This window comes from Cryptomeria japonica, chromosome 1 (assembly GCF_030272615.1).
Source record: "Cryptomeria japonica chromosome 1, Sugi_1.0, whole genome shotgun sequence".
NCBI classification, from domain to species: domain Eukaryota; kingdom Viridiplantae; phylum Streptophyta; class Pinopsida; order Cupressales; family Cupressaceae; genus Cryptomeria; species Cryptomeria japonica.
The window spans coordinates 571,370,727-571,385,010 of record NC_081405.1 but is presented as its reverse complement, the minus strand read 5'-3'; the positions used below and the strand labels follow the sequence as shown (position 1 = coordinate 571,385,010).

At 38.6% G+C, this 14,284-nt stretch overlaps 1 protein-coding gene across 1 annotated transcript; it reads right to left on the bottom strand.

Moving 5' to 3' along the window:
* Positions 1-12,073: 12,073 nt before the first annotated feature.
* LOC131050172 (scopoletin glucosyltransferase) lies at positions 12,074-13,570 on the bottom strand. The gene has a single exon (XM_057984356.2). It carries the CDS (start codon positions 13,568-13,570, stop codon positions 12,074-12,076), a length of 1,497 nt encoding a protein of 498 aa, XP_057840339.2.
* Positions 13,571-14,284: the final 714 nt, after the last annotated feature.

Sequence of the window (14,284 nt, the reverse complement as noted above, 5' to 3'; positions counted from 1 at the left end):
ATAAAAAAGGATATAGTGCTCAATGAATCCTAATGCCCAAGAATGAACCTACAAAAAGTATCAAATAGCAGTAAGGTTATAAACTAGTAACAACAGTCAAAAGACCTTCAAAAGTGACTAAAAATAACTATAACCAAACAAATAAAATAACAATCCAATCGGGTCAAGCTAGCTTGAAGCCAAAGTTCCCTAAAGAGCTTTCAATACAACCAAAAATCCTAGCAATAGACTCATTTATGCTAATTTCCTTACTAGTTGCATTCCCTCTTTAGTTATTGCACCTAGCTCATAAGAATTTATAGGACTTCTTGTTGACCTCTCATCTAGATGTTTCTTTATTTAAACCTTACATGTTAAAGGCATAATAGGTAACCACAAAACCCTAGGGAAAACCTTATTGAAAAAATGTTCCTGAATAGTCTTCTTTGAATTGTCTTATCAAAGCCAAGGACTTAAAAAATAGAACACCATTGACACTAGAGAGAATCTTATTTGAAGAAGGGGTACCCTCATCACCACCACTAACCAAGGGAGCCGTCTTTAAAGGATCAAAAAGGAAAGGATCTGTATTTCCTTTTTATTCTATACAAGTAATGCTTCCTCATAATGTTCAAGCAACCACCAATAGAGTGACTAACTTTGGGAGATTTTTTATCACATAACAATAAAGTCCTCTTAAACAATCTACTAATTTATATGGTACTATTATTATTAATTAAACAAGGAATAATTAGATCCATATTTACATTAACAAAAAACCTAACAAACAACAATTCAATTTTTTTTTGATGAATAAGAATTTAAATTAAAATAAGTATAAGAGAGTACACTATTCACAAAAAAAGTGGGAGGAAAGAGTCATTCCCTGAGAGTCATACAGGCATAGATCAGATGCATCCAAAAAACATGGGGCCAACCTAGAAATCTAGAAACATGCAGAAAAGCCTAAGTGGCTAAAGCAACAACAACAAAAGGAGGAGGTGGATCCATGTCATCTTTTTTACCCCATACATCAATGTAGTCAGGGGGGGTCTCAAAGAGACCACCCATCCTTAGCATCCTCTTCTTTATCATCTTTATCTTCTTGCACTCAAGAAATTATGAGAGCAAGCTGGGGAAACCCTTTAGAATAACTGGGGCAATCAGAAACTAGCCAACCAGAACCACCAAGAGTCGAAGAAGCACCACCACCCACAGACCACCTAGAAGCAGAGCCACCCTGAGGTGGAGAGGTAGAGCAGCGACGTGGAAAGTATCTCCCTTTGCCAAAGTGGCAACAAGGAGCCTAAGAGCAAGGTGTGTCAGAGCCACCAATGGAAGAGTTGTGACCATGTTGATGGCCATGGGCTGGTGAATGATCGCAAGAGAAAGAAGGGTCTAGTGGAATCTTGACAGCTGTACAAGGGGCATTACCCAAGTGGTCTAGAAGCACTTGCAAGTGGGCCACTTAAAGAGCCACTTTATTAGCTTGCACTTGAATTTGTAACATCACATTATTGCATATACAAGTTTTAGCATACAAAAAAACATGAGTATCAAGAGAGCTATGGGAAAATAAAATAGCATTTCTATCTTTCCATAAGCTGAATAGGATTTCCACCTTGAAAGCATGTCATATTTGCGAGAATTTGGAATGGATCCAAGGGGAATCTCCTAACTAAAACAATATGCCAAGAGAAAGGCTTAGGCTAAAAAAGGCCTAAAAAAATCATGTATCCATGTCCACAGTTGTTGATCTCTTCTACATAACTATAAGAGATGCATCAAGGTCTCAGGAAACCCACAAAAGGGACAACGAGGGTCTAACACCCCTAGATTCCTGAGACGAGAACCCAAGGGAAAGCCTTGGAAAAGAATGCACTAGGAAAAATGAGCTGCTTAAGGCTCGACAATAGAAGACTAGAGGGTAAGAAATCTATGACTCCATGTGCTTTGCGAAGACTGCAAATGTCACCTAAGATACAAAACGAGGACCATAGGAAAATGAAGCACAAGCCAATGGTATCCCATCTTGGGTTTGTAGTTACAGAAAGTGGTGTTGGGAAACCAATGCTAGTCTTTCCACCAAGGCCTCACAGAATGAATACCAAGCTTGTGTAGCATATTCAGAGATAGATAAGATAACACAAGCTCAAATGTGTGTTGATCTAGTCGAGTGAGGCGATATTAAGTCTGCAAATCTTCCCAAGAATGGAGACTCATAGTGGCATGAGAAAAAAGATCTCGAGGAGTACAAATATCATGTTTGTGAAAACGCAGAGCATGAATTCCAGGAACATGGGCAAGAGGAAGCCCCTAGACCTGTATGAGAGGAGACCACCAAATGTTGTGATGGTTAAAAGAAAGACCATCATGAAATCCTAACTCATCTTTGCAAATCCAAGGCTTAACAACTTCCCAAGACCACCAAATTCTTTTGGCAACAAAAGGGCCTTAAATGTGCACATAATACTTCATAACAAGAAGGGTTTGAAAGCAAATCCCCTTCCAGGCTAGTCTATTGACTAGGTGCCCCAAAGAAATATAGTTTCATAAATTCTTTTTCCAAGATTCATTACTAGAAATAGCTCTGAGAACCCATTTGGCAAACAAGGAAATCCCTTGGTTTTGGGTAGGATAAAGGCCAAGCCAACAAAATTTACATGGGAGACAACAATAATCCCAAGAAAGCCTATAAAAACCATGATGGTGAACTCCATTGGCCCACAAAAAGTCTCTCAAAAGCTGCTCAAGCCTATTGTAAGAGGAATAATAAATATGAGTAGCCACAAGAATCTTGGAGAAAATCCAAAATTCGCCAGCCAAGGAGAGTGGTTTGGTAATCTAGTATGCAAACTTATTCTCAATTATGGCTAACACAACATTCCAGAGGGACACAATAGACCCTTGAAAAGCAAAGAGAATGCCCATAAAATAAAAAGATTTCCCCATGTTGGATCCATTTCCAACCATACTGTACAGTCCAAGGTGGGGCAGGAAGGAAAGATTGTCTATAACACTAGGTTTTGTGCCATTGGATAGCTGACCCAGATGCCAAACAAAAAATATCCAAACAATGAAGTGCCTCCTTGACATTATTCTCCTCCTCAATGAGAGTAATAAAGGAATCATCTACAAAATGACCATTGACAAGTTGAGAAGGTGACTTAGGCAGGTAAATCCCCCTTACACATCCAATTAATATGGCATAGGCAAACATATACCCAAATCCTTCAACAACAAGCACATATAAAGAGGGTAGAAGAGGACAATCTTGGTGAATAGAACTAAAAATTTTGAAAGCCGAAGATTGGAAACTATTGATGGTGATGCAAGCTGAAGCATCCCCAAAAAGCATCTGAATAGACTGGATAAACTAGGGACCAAATCCTAATGCTTTCAACAGATCGCAAAAATAAAGGGCCATTCAATGCAGTCATAAGCTTTGGCAACATCAATTTTAAGAAAGAGGGATTTCTGTGAATAATTTTGAGCCCACTCCATACCTTCCCAAACCGCAATAATGTTATCTAGGATAAACCTGGAATTGATAAAACTAGTCTGTTTAGGCCGAACAATCTAAGGAAGGAGATGTTTGACTTTGAGAGCCAAAGCCCTGACAATGATCTTGTAGGAAATATTCAACAAAGTGATTTGGTCACCAATTAAAAAGATTTAGGGATTAATTTGATATTTCCCTTGTTAATAAGTTGTCCCAAAGATTGAGAGTGAAAAGCTTCCAAATAAATTTTGCGCAAGTCAGAACCAACACAAGGCCACAAAGCTTTATAAAATTCACAAGGAAATCCATCACAACTAAGAGCTTTGTCATATACCATTAAAAAAATAGCCTCTCTAAGGTCCTCAAGAGTAAGAAACGGGTCACAGACATCCTTTGAGCTTCAGAGAGGGGTAAGTGCACAAAGATGGTGGTAAAAAAGGGGGGTATAAGTGGACACTTTTTTTTTTTTTTTTTTGAAATCAAGTGAACCTGAACTTGGAGGCAACATTTGAAAGTCATCCACTCAAGATATGAAGATAATGTAACAACAAATATTGTAGTACTCTGAATATAGTTTCCAAACTGCTAAACTTTTTCAAAATTGGATAAGATTAAGGGGGTCAAATCCTTCGCGCATGAAAAACTGACCCCATTTTTTTTTCTTCTGAAAAACATAACATAGTGTCTGACGTGCGCATCAAAAAAGTCATAGTTAGATTTAGTATTTTGACAAATCCTTTGGCAGAAAGATAGTTAAGAGTGAGCAATAGAAGCTGACGTGCGCATCAAAAAAGTCATAGTTAGATTTAGTATTTTGACAAATCCTTTGGCAGAAAGATAGTTAAGAGTGAGCAATAGAAGATGTGTATTTTTTTGTAATTTTTTGTTGAGTTATTTTTTTTATGATTTTTCCAATCGAGCACATCCTGAAAAAATCGGTACCTATTCGTGCTCGAAGCATAAGTTGCACTAAACAAATCAAAAATACAAATTTTCTTTTTTTAAATTGTAAAGAATCAAGTGCACTACAATAATATATAAAGTTTTTAAAATTTGGATAAGTATATCAAAAGTTATTTAGAAAATGGTGCACCTATGTCTGTGAGAACTATGGAGACACTAGTAAAATAAATTCAATAATAATATGTTATTGTTGTTCAAATTGAAAATAAATTATATGGTTAGAAAGCTCAGAAGATGGGTGAAAATATGGTGGCAATTTTAGAAATACCCACTTTATGAAGTGTAAACCTGATGATGACAAAGTCGATAAACCAAGTTGATAAAATAAAACATGTCAAAAATGAGAGAAATGGAGGGAAATCAAACTTCCAATCCATAGCTTTGTCATCCAGGCCTATTTCCAAGCCTAAATAGTCAAAAGCACGTACAAGGTACTTATGGTTTAAAAAGCGCGTATGGGGTACTTATAGTGTAAGAAGCATGTACGCACTATTGTATAATATGATATTCTATGTATAATATGTGTATATACATATAATATATGTAATATATAATATGTGTATAATATGACATTGTATATATAATATGTTTAATACATATAATATATGTATATATATAATATATTAAACATATATATACACGTGTAAGTGTATTGTCTCTCCCTCTCAGACACATACAAGCTCTCTCTCTCTCTCTCTCTCTCTCCATACCCCATCCGTCTTTCTCTTCTTCTCTCCCTCCATACCCCACTGCAACTGTGTCTGCACTTCTATAGAAATAAGTGAATTTATTTCTTGTCTGCAACTTCCTCTTTGATTTTTATCATCTATCCTCTCCTAAAAAAAATTGACTGATGGATTTTTGTGTGTATATTGAATAGGAGGAATAGGGTTTGAAATTGAACTATGGGTGTATTAACGTGACAAACAAGGAAACCTGTAGCAATATTCTTCTTGAATGTGTTTTTAATGAGCAGAGAAGATGTGGAAAATAGTGTCAACAAAGCAACATGATGAGTCAGAGTACCTGGAATATGTTTTTCAGAAGAAAACAACAGGTAGGAAGAGAAAGAGGGAGAGTAACATAGATGATGTCTTGTAGAATGATAGTGGTGGGTATGCGAGAGTTCCCATGTTGTTACACAATGCCTATCACCTAAAGAAATTAAAGTTTATTTTATGCATGGCAGTGGTAGTATATGATGATCATCACTTGTCAAACAGCTTGGAACGGTACATACCCATGAAAGAAATCAAGTGTGTAATTCCTATAGTCACAATCGAGACCAGTCTTATAACCTTGCAAATTTAATAGCATCATATGTTTTAGAACTTAGGTAGTACTCTTAGGGTTAGGTCAAGCTCTTACACTTGCTTTTTAGTGAAGCCTCATTGTTTGTTCGCTTGGAGTCTCGTTGTATGATGTTCTATTCATAACTTTAAATTTAATATATCATTTTATTAGCCCACCATATGACCCCTTAGGTGTCATTAGAGGTCTTATTGTTTCCTAAGAGGTCATATAGTATCCTATGACCCCTTAAGACCCCTCCTCTTTCCCTCCCCCCTACTCTCCCCCCTCTCCCTCCCTCTCTCTCTTCCTCTCCCTCTCTCCCTCTCTCTCTCTCTCTCTCTCTCTCTCTACCTTCCCTCCCCACTCTTCTCTCCCTCTCTCCCTCCCTCTACCTCTCCCTCCCCCCCATCTTCTCTCCCTCTCTCTCTCTCCCTCTCCCCTCTCCTCTCCCTCTCTCCCTCTCCCTCCCTCTCCCTCCCTTCCCCCCTCTTCTCTCCCTCTCTCCCTCTCTCTCCCTCTCCCTCCTTCCCTCCCCCCCTCTCCCACCCCCCTCCTCTCTCTCTCTCTCTCTCTCTCTCCCTCTCTCCCTCTCTCTTCCTCTCCTCTCTCTCCCTTCCCCCCCTCTTCTCTCCCTCTCCCTTCCTCTCTCTACCTTCCCCCCCTCTTCTCTCCCTCTCTCCCTCCCTCTAACTCTCCCTTCCTGCCATCTTCTCCCCCTCTCCCCTCTCCTCTCCCTCCCCTTTGCTCTCCCTCCCTCTCCCCTCTCCCTCCCTCTCCCTCCCTTCCCCCCTCTTCTCTCCCTCTCTCTCTCCCTCTCCCTCCTTCCCTCTCTCCCTCTCCCACCCCCCTTCTTTGTGTGTGTGTGTGTGTGTGTGTCTCCCTCCCTCTACCTCTCTCAAGAGCACGTACGAGGTACTAAAACTATTAGTTCCCTGCCTTGCCATAACTTTTTTAAGGCTTAGTAGCACATATGAGGTACTTATTACTCATAAGCGCATATGGGGTACTATTCCCATTATTTGTTACCTTGTGATAACATTTTTTAGGATTAGTAGTGCGTACGCGCTACTTATTAGCCCAGAATGGGAAAAAAGAATATCGTTGGGCTTGTCAACATTTTATGGTCTAAGAGCACGTACGCGGTTATTAATGTAGCGCGTACACAGTTTATAGATATAGTTTTAGTTCCCCAAGAGCCTCAATGGCCTCAAAAGAAGTTTTTGAGGTCGTTGAAGGCCCCACTGGAACCGTGTTTGCACTTCTATCACTGTTGTATACATAAAAGTAAGTGAATTTTTTTGTTTTTACATGATTTCAAATGATTGAATTGTTGTTTTTATTAGTTTTTTGTTTTTGCATGGATTCAAATGATTGAATTGTGATTGTTTAATAGTTTGATTCCAAAAAATAGTGATAAGATACGTATTTATGGTTATTTATTTATTTTTGAGCTTTTCTTTACATATATATGTAATATGATTCTATTTAGGTCAACTGATATCAACCATGGGAAAGAACAAGTGAGGAACGATTGAACAACGAGAGGCTCAAAAGGAAAGACAAGGGCAACATATGAAGAAATTGCCTGACATAAGAACAATGGGAGAAGAAGGTATGTCAACCTCAACATCTCAATTCGATTTACCAAACAAATATAATGCACCTAATGCAATTGAAGAAGAAACATTTGATAATTTACCATTTGAACCTAATGCAATTGAAGAAGAAACATTTGATAATTTACCGTTTGAACCTAATGCAATTGAAGAAGAAACATTTGATAATTTACCATTTGAACCTAATGCAATTGAAGAAGATACCGCATTGAATAATCAATTAAATGATGAACATATTACACCTTCTCTACTTGATGAATTGAATGTACATAATGCACCGATGTTAACACCTCCTAGAATCATTCATAGGAAACCAAAGTATCTAATTGACATTGATGAGAATATATTGAAGTCAATGCCCAATAAAATGAATGAACGAACTTGTAGGAGAATGGTTAAAATAATATGGCAAAACTATTTTAAAAACTTAAATCGAATCGCAAGATGTCAATTAATTGTTCAAATGATTAAAAATTTAAAAATTAGAGAGACAATGAAAATTCTAGGCCTAAGATCATCTGAAAGTAACAATGAAAGAACTATTGTTAGAAATCTATTTGATGCATATCAATCTATTGGTTCAAAATCACGTAGTAAAGATTCTAATGCTACTCGACGTGTCATTACATCAACCACAATGAGAAAGAAAAAAAAAAAATCATTTGATAAGCACAACAAGTCAGTCATTAAACGTTAGTAGAACAACATTAAGTAAAGCATTAAAGAGGTGAGAACAAATAGAGGAACCTAACAATAATTCTCTTTGGGCATTCTCGGGTAGACTACCACACAAAGACAAGGTTGTTGTAGATGCACTAAAAACATTAATTGAAAATTTTTGGCATGACAACACAAGGGTATCGCCCAACCAAAGAGATGTTGTTAGAAGACGAATTGGGTCTAAAAATCGTGAGCCACATGCAAAACGCTATTTGGATATGACTCAAACTAAATTTTATGAAAGATTCCTTCAAAAGTTTCCTCAAATAAAAATTTCTCAAAGAAAAATTTCTCAAAGATTTTTTGAAATGGCAAAACCTTTTTATATTAAGATTAATCATGTACGTACCACGTGTTGTTGTAGGATGCATATTGAATTTTCCATGCATTATGATATTTTTCGTCATATTTGTTCTACTTTGCACACTAACGATGTTTTGCAGGAATGTAATATACAAGCACCTCCTAAGTCGATAAGAGAATTTATTTCAAGTGTGCTATGTAATAGACATGATGGTTGCATTTATTATAAGATTCCTTGTTTGGAAGGTTCTTGTGCTATATGTGGTGGTTTGCAACGTTTACCAAGATGCATACATTTGGAGAGCACACATGAAATTGGTACAAAACTAGTTTCTTTCAGAAAATACAAGACAGTCACATATGGAGTTAAAGATGGAAAAGATTTGAAGAGATGTGAGCTAGTGAAAAATGATATATGTGTAGCTCAATTTATGAAAATGTTTCAAGAGAAACTAGTTTATGAGTACATAATGCATACACATAGAGCTCGATGGTTAGATGAGCAATTAAAGTTATGTAAGGACACATTTCCTCTTGGCACCATTGTCTCTATCGCTGATTTCACTGAAAATTATACACTACAACCTCAAAATGAAGTGCAATCCATGTATTATCACTCTACACAAGTTTCTATTTTTGTACACATAGCATTCATGCATGCAGATGATAGCACATAGGAGGGGAGGATAGAAAGGTTGTAAGAGAGTATCACATCTACATAAGTGATGATTGTACTCATTCATCAGAGTTTGTACAAGGATGCTTTAAAGTTTTCTATGATAGTTTAAGGGAAAGGAACATATGATACAACTGACACTTAATGTGGTTAGATAATAGCACCGCATAATTCAAGAATGCAAGGATGGTTTATTGGTTGACAATGATGCATGTGACAAGTAGTGTACAACATTTTTGGAATTTCACTGAGGCTGGACATGGTAAGGGAGAGCATGTGTGAAAAGAGCCCTAGCCAGGGAAGAATTGAAGTATGAAGGTGGTGCTGAGTTGGTAGATGCAGAAACAATTGTGCAATGGTGTAAGTCTCTGATGGGTCCAGGTAATCCAGGTACGTCATTGGTTCATAGATATTTTTGGTTGATCACTGAATCTAACATTGAAAACTATCTAGATGGTATGACTCTCGCTGTTTTGGTGCTTTGGGATGCACGACAGGGGCATGCCTAGCATAAACCTGCCCACCCGAATGTGCTCACAATGTTGGTTTGTGCATAAGATGAACCAAATCAATTCTAGCCAATCTTGCAACTTTTCCTTGCAAGCAATTGATGATTTTTGGAGCAGGTGAAAAAATGCTACTAATTGAAAATGGCTTTGAGTCATCAAAAACCAAGATAGGACATTGTAGAGGAGCCTCATGTGACCCCACAGGATCAAACAGATCGACTTTATGTGTTGTGGATTGGAAGAAACAATCTGTCAAATTTTGACAATTTTTTGGACTCAGGGCACTTGAGAGATCGCACCGGTAGGGTATGACTCTCAATGTTTTGGTGCTTTGGGATGCACAATAGGGGCATGCATAGCATAAAAATTCCCATCTAGATGTTCTTGTGGTGTCAGTTTGTGCATAAGACGAACCGAATCAATTCTAGCCAACCTTGCAACTTTTCCTTGCAAGCAACTGACAGTTTTTGGAGCAGGCGAAAAAATGCTACTAATTGAAAATGGCTCCGAGTCATTGAAAACCAAGATAGGCCATTGTATAGGAGCCTCATGCAACCCCACGGGATTAGACAGATCGATTTTATGTGTCATGGATTGGAAAAAATAGTCTGTCAAATGTTGACAATTTTTTGGACTCAGGGCACTTGAGAGATCGCACCAGTAGGGTATGACTCTCAATGTTTTGGTGCTTTGGGATGAACAAAAGGGGCATGCCTAGTGTAAACTTTCCCATCCAGACACACTTGCGACGTTGGTTTGTGCATAAGACGAACCGAATCAATTCTAGCCAATCTTGCAACTTTTCCTTGCAAGCAACTAATGGTTTTTGGAGCAGGCGAAAAAATACTACTAATTGAAAATGGCTTCTAGTCATTGAAAACCAAGATAGGCCATTGTAGAGGAGCCTCACGCGACCCTACGGGATCAAACAGATCGACTGTATGTGTCGTGGATTGGAAAAAACAGTCCATCAAATTTTGACAATTTTTTGGACAAAGGGCACTTGAGAGATCGCATCGGTAGGGTATGACTCTTGATGTTTTGGTGCTTTGGGATGCATGAAAGGGGAATTCCTAGCATAAACCTATCCACCTAGACGTTCTCGTGATGTCAGTTTGTGCATAAGGTGAACCAAATCAATTCTAGCCAATCTTGCAACTTTTCCTTACAAGCAACTGACGATTTTTGGAGCAGGCGAAATAGTGGCAGAAACTACAATGTTGACTTTCTATTGTGAGGCAGCAGATTAAATCAAATATCAATTCTATTAATGGTTTGAATGACATGAGTACTATTATATACATCATAATGTTGACTTTCTATTGTGAGGTGGCAGAATAAATTAATATAAAAAATAAATATTGTCCTCAATAATATTACATTGTTGATTTTGATTTTATTTTAGTCTCCTTAAATGATATTATCACCCATTGATAAAACACATATTGAAAAGAACATGATCTAATGTGTCAAATAATCTAATAGAAACTTGATCCTTTATGATAAAATACTCATAATTTCATTATCGTATATTACAATGAAAACATAATATTAATGTTCAAAATTTATCTATTCAAAGTTAACTTGAAAAGTTATAATACACAAACCTTAATCTTAAACTAAAAATTTCAGTCTTCTCGTGCTCATATTTTTCTCATCTGCAGTGTAAAATTGAGTCAAAAATAGAAAGGGATACATAAAAAGATTTCAGAACCACTCTTTCGAAACCTTGTAAAACAACACTCTGTGATTATGTGATGAGTGAGAATCACATTGTGCTTGTAGTGTAATGCTACTGTGACCACAACTATTACTCCACAGAATATGGAAAATTAATTCTATAACTTTTTGCTGAGAAATTACAGACCTTTTGATGGCATGCAGCCAGATATTTAAAGCAGCTAATGGAATAGTAGGCTCAGGACGATCTGAAAACAAGGTCTATTTTTATCTGGATAAGAGTGGGCAACAGTTTTCTCATTAACAACTTTCACCTTACAGATATAACAACCAAAGTTTAATTGCATCCAAGTTGTACACCCTATGCAAACATCCAGCATTATCCACACTCAAGCTAGCCGTGCAAGATGGAAGTGGTTAATGCGATGACAGTTATTATCTTTTTGTAACTAGCACCCTTAGGGTATCAACAGGTATTTTAAGAAAATAATCTTAATAAATGCTGGACGTCTTCCATGCGTCTTCCATGTAATATGATAATTTTAGATTACAAAAAAAAATAAAATTAATCAATTCTACTTTTGAGACAACATAACGTTTCCGATTATTATTTTTTATTTCATGTCAGCTTCAAATGGGAATCAAAAGATGCTAACACAAACCAAACCCATTCACCTGTATCTCATAAACGTACATAATCTAAACCCCGAAACAACTACAAAATAAAAACCACAATAGATAACACCATATTATACTACCTCACTGACTCTTACTCCCAAATCAGAAAACACAGTCTTAAACCGAGCTCACAGAACCAGTCTGTGTACACAACTTAGGGCAAACTTGATTGTTCTTGTCTCATCTTCAGCAGCTTGCGCATTTCACTTGCGAACCCCTGGACATTTGCTTTCGAAGATCCTCCATCTCCAACAGCTTTTCTGGCCATCTCCTTCACCTTCTGCGCAGCCGTTCGCATCTCTTTGCCCTTGTCATCACTAAGCACCTGCCTTAAAACCTCCCCCACCTTTTCTTCGTCTGGAACCCCACCGGGATGCTCACAGAATTGAATCCCCACACCCATTTCCTCCATAGTTCTCATATTAAGAAACTGTTCCCCAAACATAGGCCATCCGGCTATGGGCACTCCAAGAGTTAAGCTCTCCAGCACAGAGTTCCACCCGCAGTGGCTCATGAATGCCCCTACGGAAGGATGGGAAAGAATCAAGAGCTGCGGGGCCCAGCCCCATATGACCACTCCTCGGTCCTTCGTTCGCTCCAGAAAGCCCTCTGGAAGATACTCTGCATTTCCCGACCTCCCGGAATGCGTAACTTTGATAGTCCACACGAAGTGCTGTTTGCTGCCTTCTAGCCCTCTCGCCAAGGCCTTTGTTTGTTCTTTAGAAAGTTTAACAACGCTCCCAAATGAAACATACACAACCGAAGCGGTCTTCTGAGAGTCCAGCCACTGCAAAAGCTCATCTGCCGGTATGTCCGCCATTTTCCCGCGCGTGCTTAACTTATTACCGGCTCCCCCAAAATAACTCATCGGAAGCAGGGGTCCTATAGCCCACACTGGTTTTCCCGTCAGGTTTCTCAGGTGCTCGACATAATCAGACTCCAACTCTTTGAAAGTATTTAGTAGCATTCCCGACACGCCTTTACTAACGATCTGTAACATCGGCAAAACAAACTTCGTGATCGGATTCATCTCATCTGGACTCCAGTAGTCTTGGTTTATCTCATTCCTTTTAAATCTGACGGGCCTGGGAAGATCCAAGCTCAACACAAGACAATCCTCCCCTTGTTTCTCCAACACCCGCTGCATGATCGAACGCGCGGCTGAGTTCGTCGCGCTGGCTCCAAACGCTCCAACGGGATTAAACTCCACGCAAGAAATCGAAAACTTTTCGGCGCTCTGTCGCGCCCACCCCATGAACGAATCGAACACCACACAGACTGGCGGCGCCGCCAGTTCCTGTTCTTTGAACTGCAGTTCCATCCAAGCATCGAAGGGCTCTTGGAGCTTTCTGGCCATCGCAAAGATGCTTCCATGGGACTCCGGGGGACAAACGTCGGTGCTTTCTCGGCCCTCTGGTAAGCCTTCCACGTGTGGCGTAGGAAGGACTAGAAGGCGAAGATCGATACCGCAGTTTAGAGCTTCATCAATGAAGTCCTGAAAGCGGGGTACGTTGGCTGGAGTGGTGACAAAGCTGACTGTCAGATTTTGGGACCCAACAAGCCTTGAGAGCTCCAACAGAGGAATGTAGTGACCCAGTGCAGGAAATGCCAACACCGCCACGTGTGGTTTCTGGAGTCCGTCCATTGACATTCGCAAAAATAAAATGAAGATCTCCACAGCTTATCTCGAGGACTTCAAGTAATTGAAAAAAATTACTGGTGACGATTCATATGTAAAGAAAGACAAGGGCTCTCAATCGGCCGAAGTCAAGAAAATTATTTGTCTGAGGAATTTCGATTTTGGAATCAATAAATAAATTGCGTGAGGCAGCATCAACTAAATTATTAGCATACGTGGCCAGAGGATGTCCATTAGCAGCACCAACCAAATTATTATCATACATTATCATACATGGCCAGAGGATGTCCGTGTGCAGTATCAACCAAATTATTATCATACATGGCCAGAGGATGTCCGTTTGCAGTATCAATCAAATTATTATCATACATGGCCAGAGGATGTCCATTTGATTGTAAGATGCATTTAAGGAAAGAGCAGCATGACGTAAAAAAGGAGTTTATAGGACAGTCAGCCATTAGTTCTATTTGACTGTTAGTTGCATTTGACCATTAGATGTCCATTTGACTGTAGGATGTACATTTAACCATATTTGTTAATCAATAGAAATTCAAAATATGTCTTCATTTTGAATTTAAAAGAATAAATCGTCAAATGTGCATATAAAGTGTGGGTAGATATTGTCTTAACAAGACTTCTCAAAGGTGGATGACCAATGCAGTGATCCCATATGTCAGACATCTTTGTCCACTTCAACTGCAATAGTGTTAGTTGTTACCCATCAAT

Bases quoted from the DNA above. Each gene is read 5' to 3' on its own strand.
- LOC131050172 (XM_057984356.2), bottom strand. From the start codon at position 13,570: ATGTCAATGGACGGACTCCAGAAACCACACGTGGCGGTGTTGGCATTT.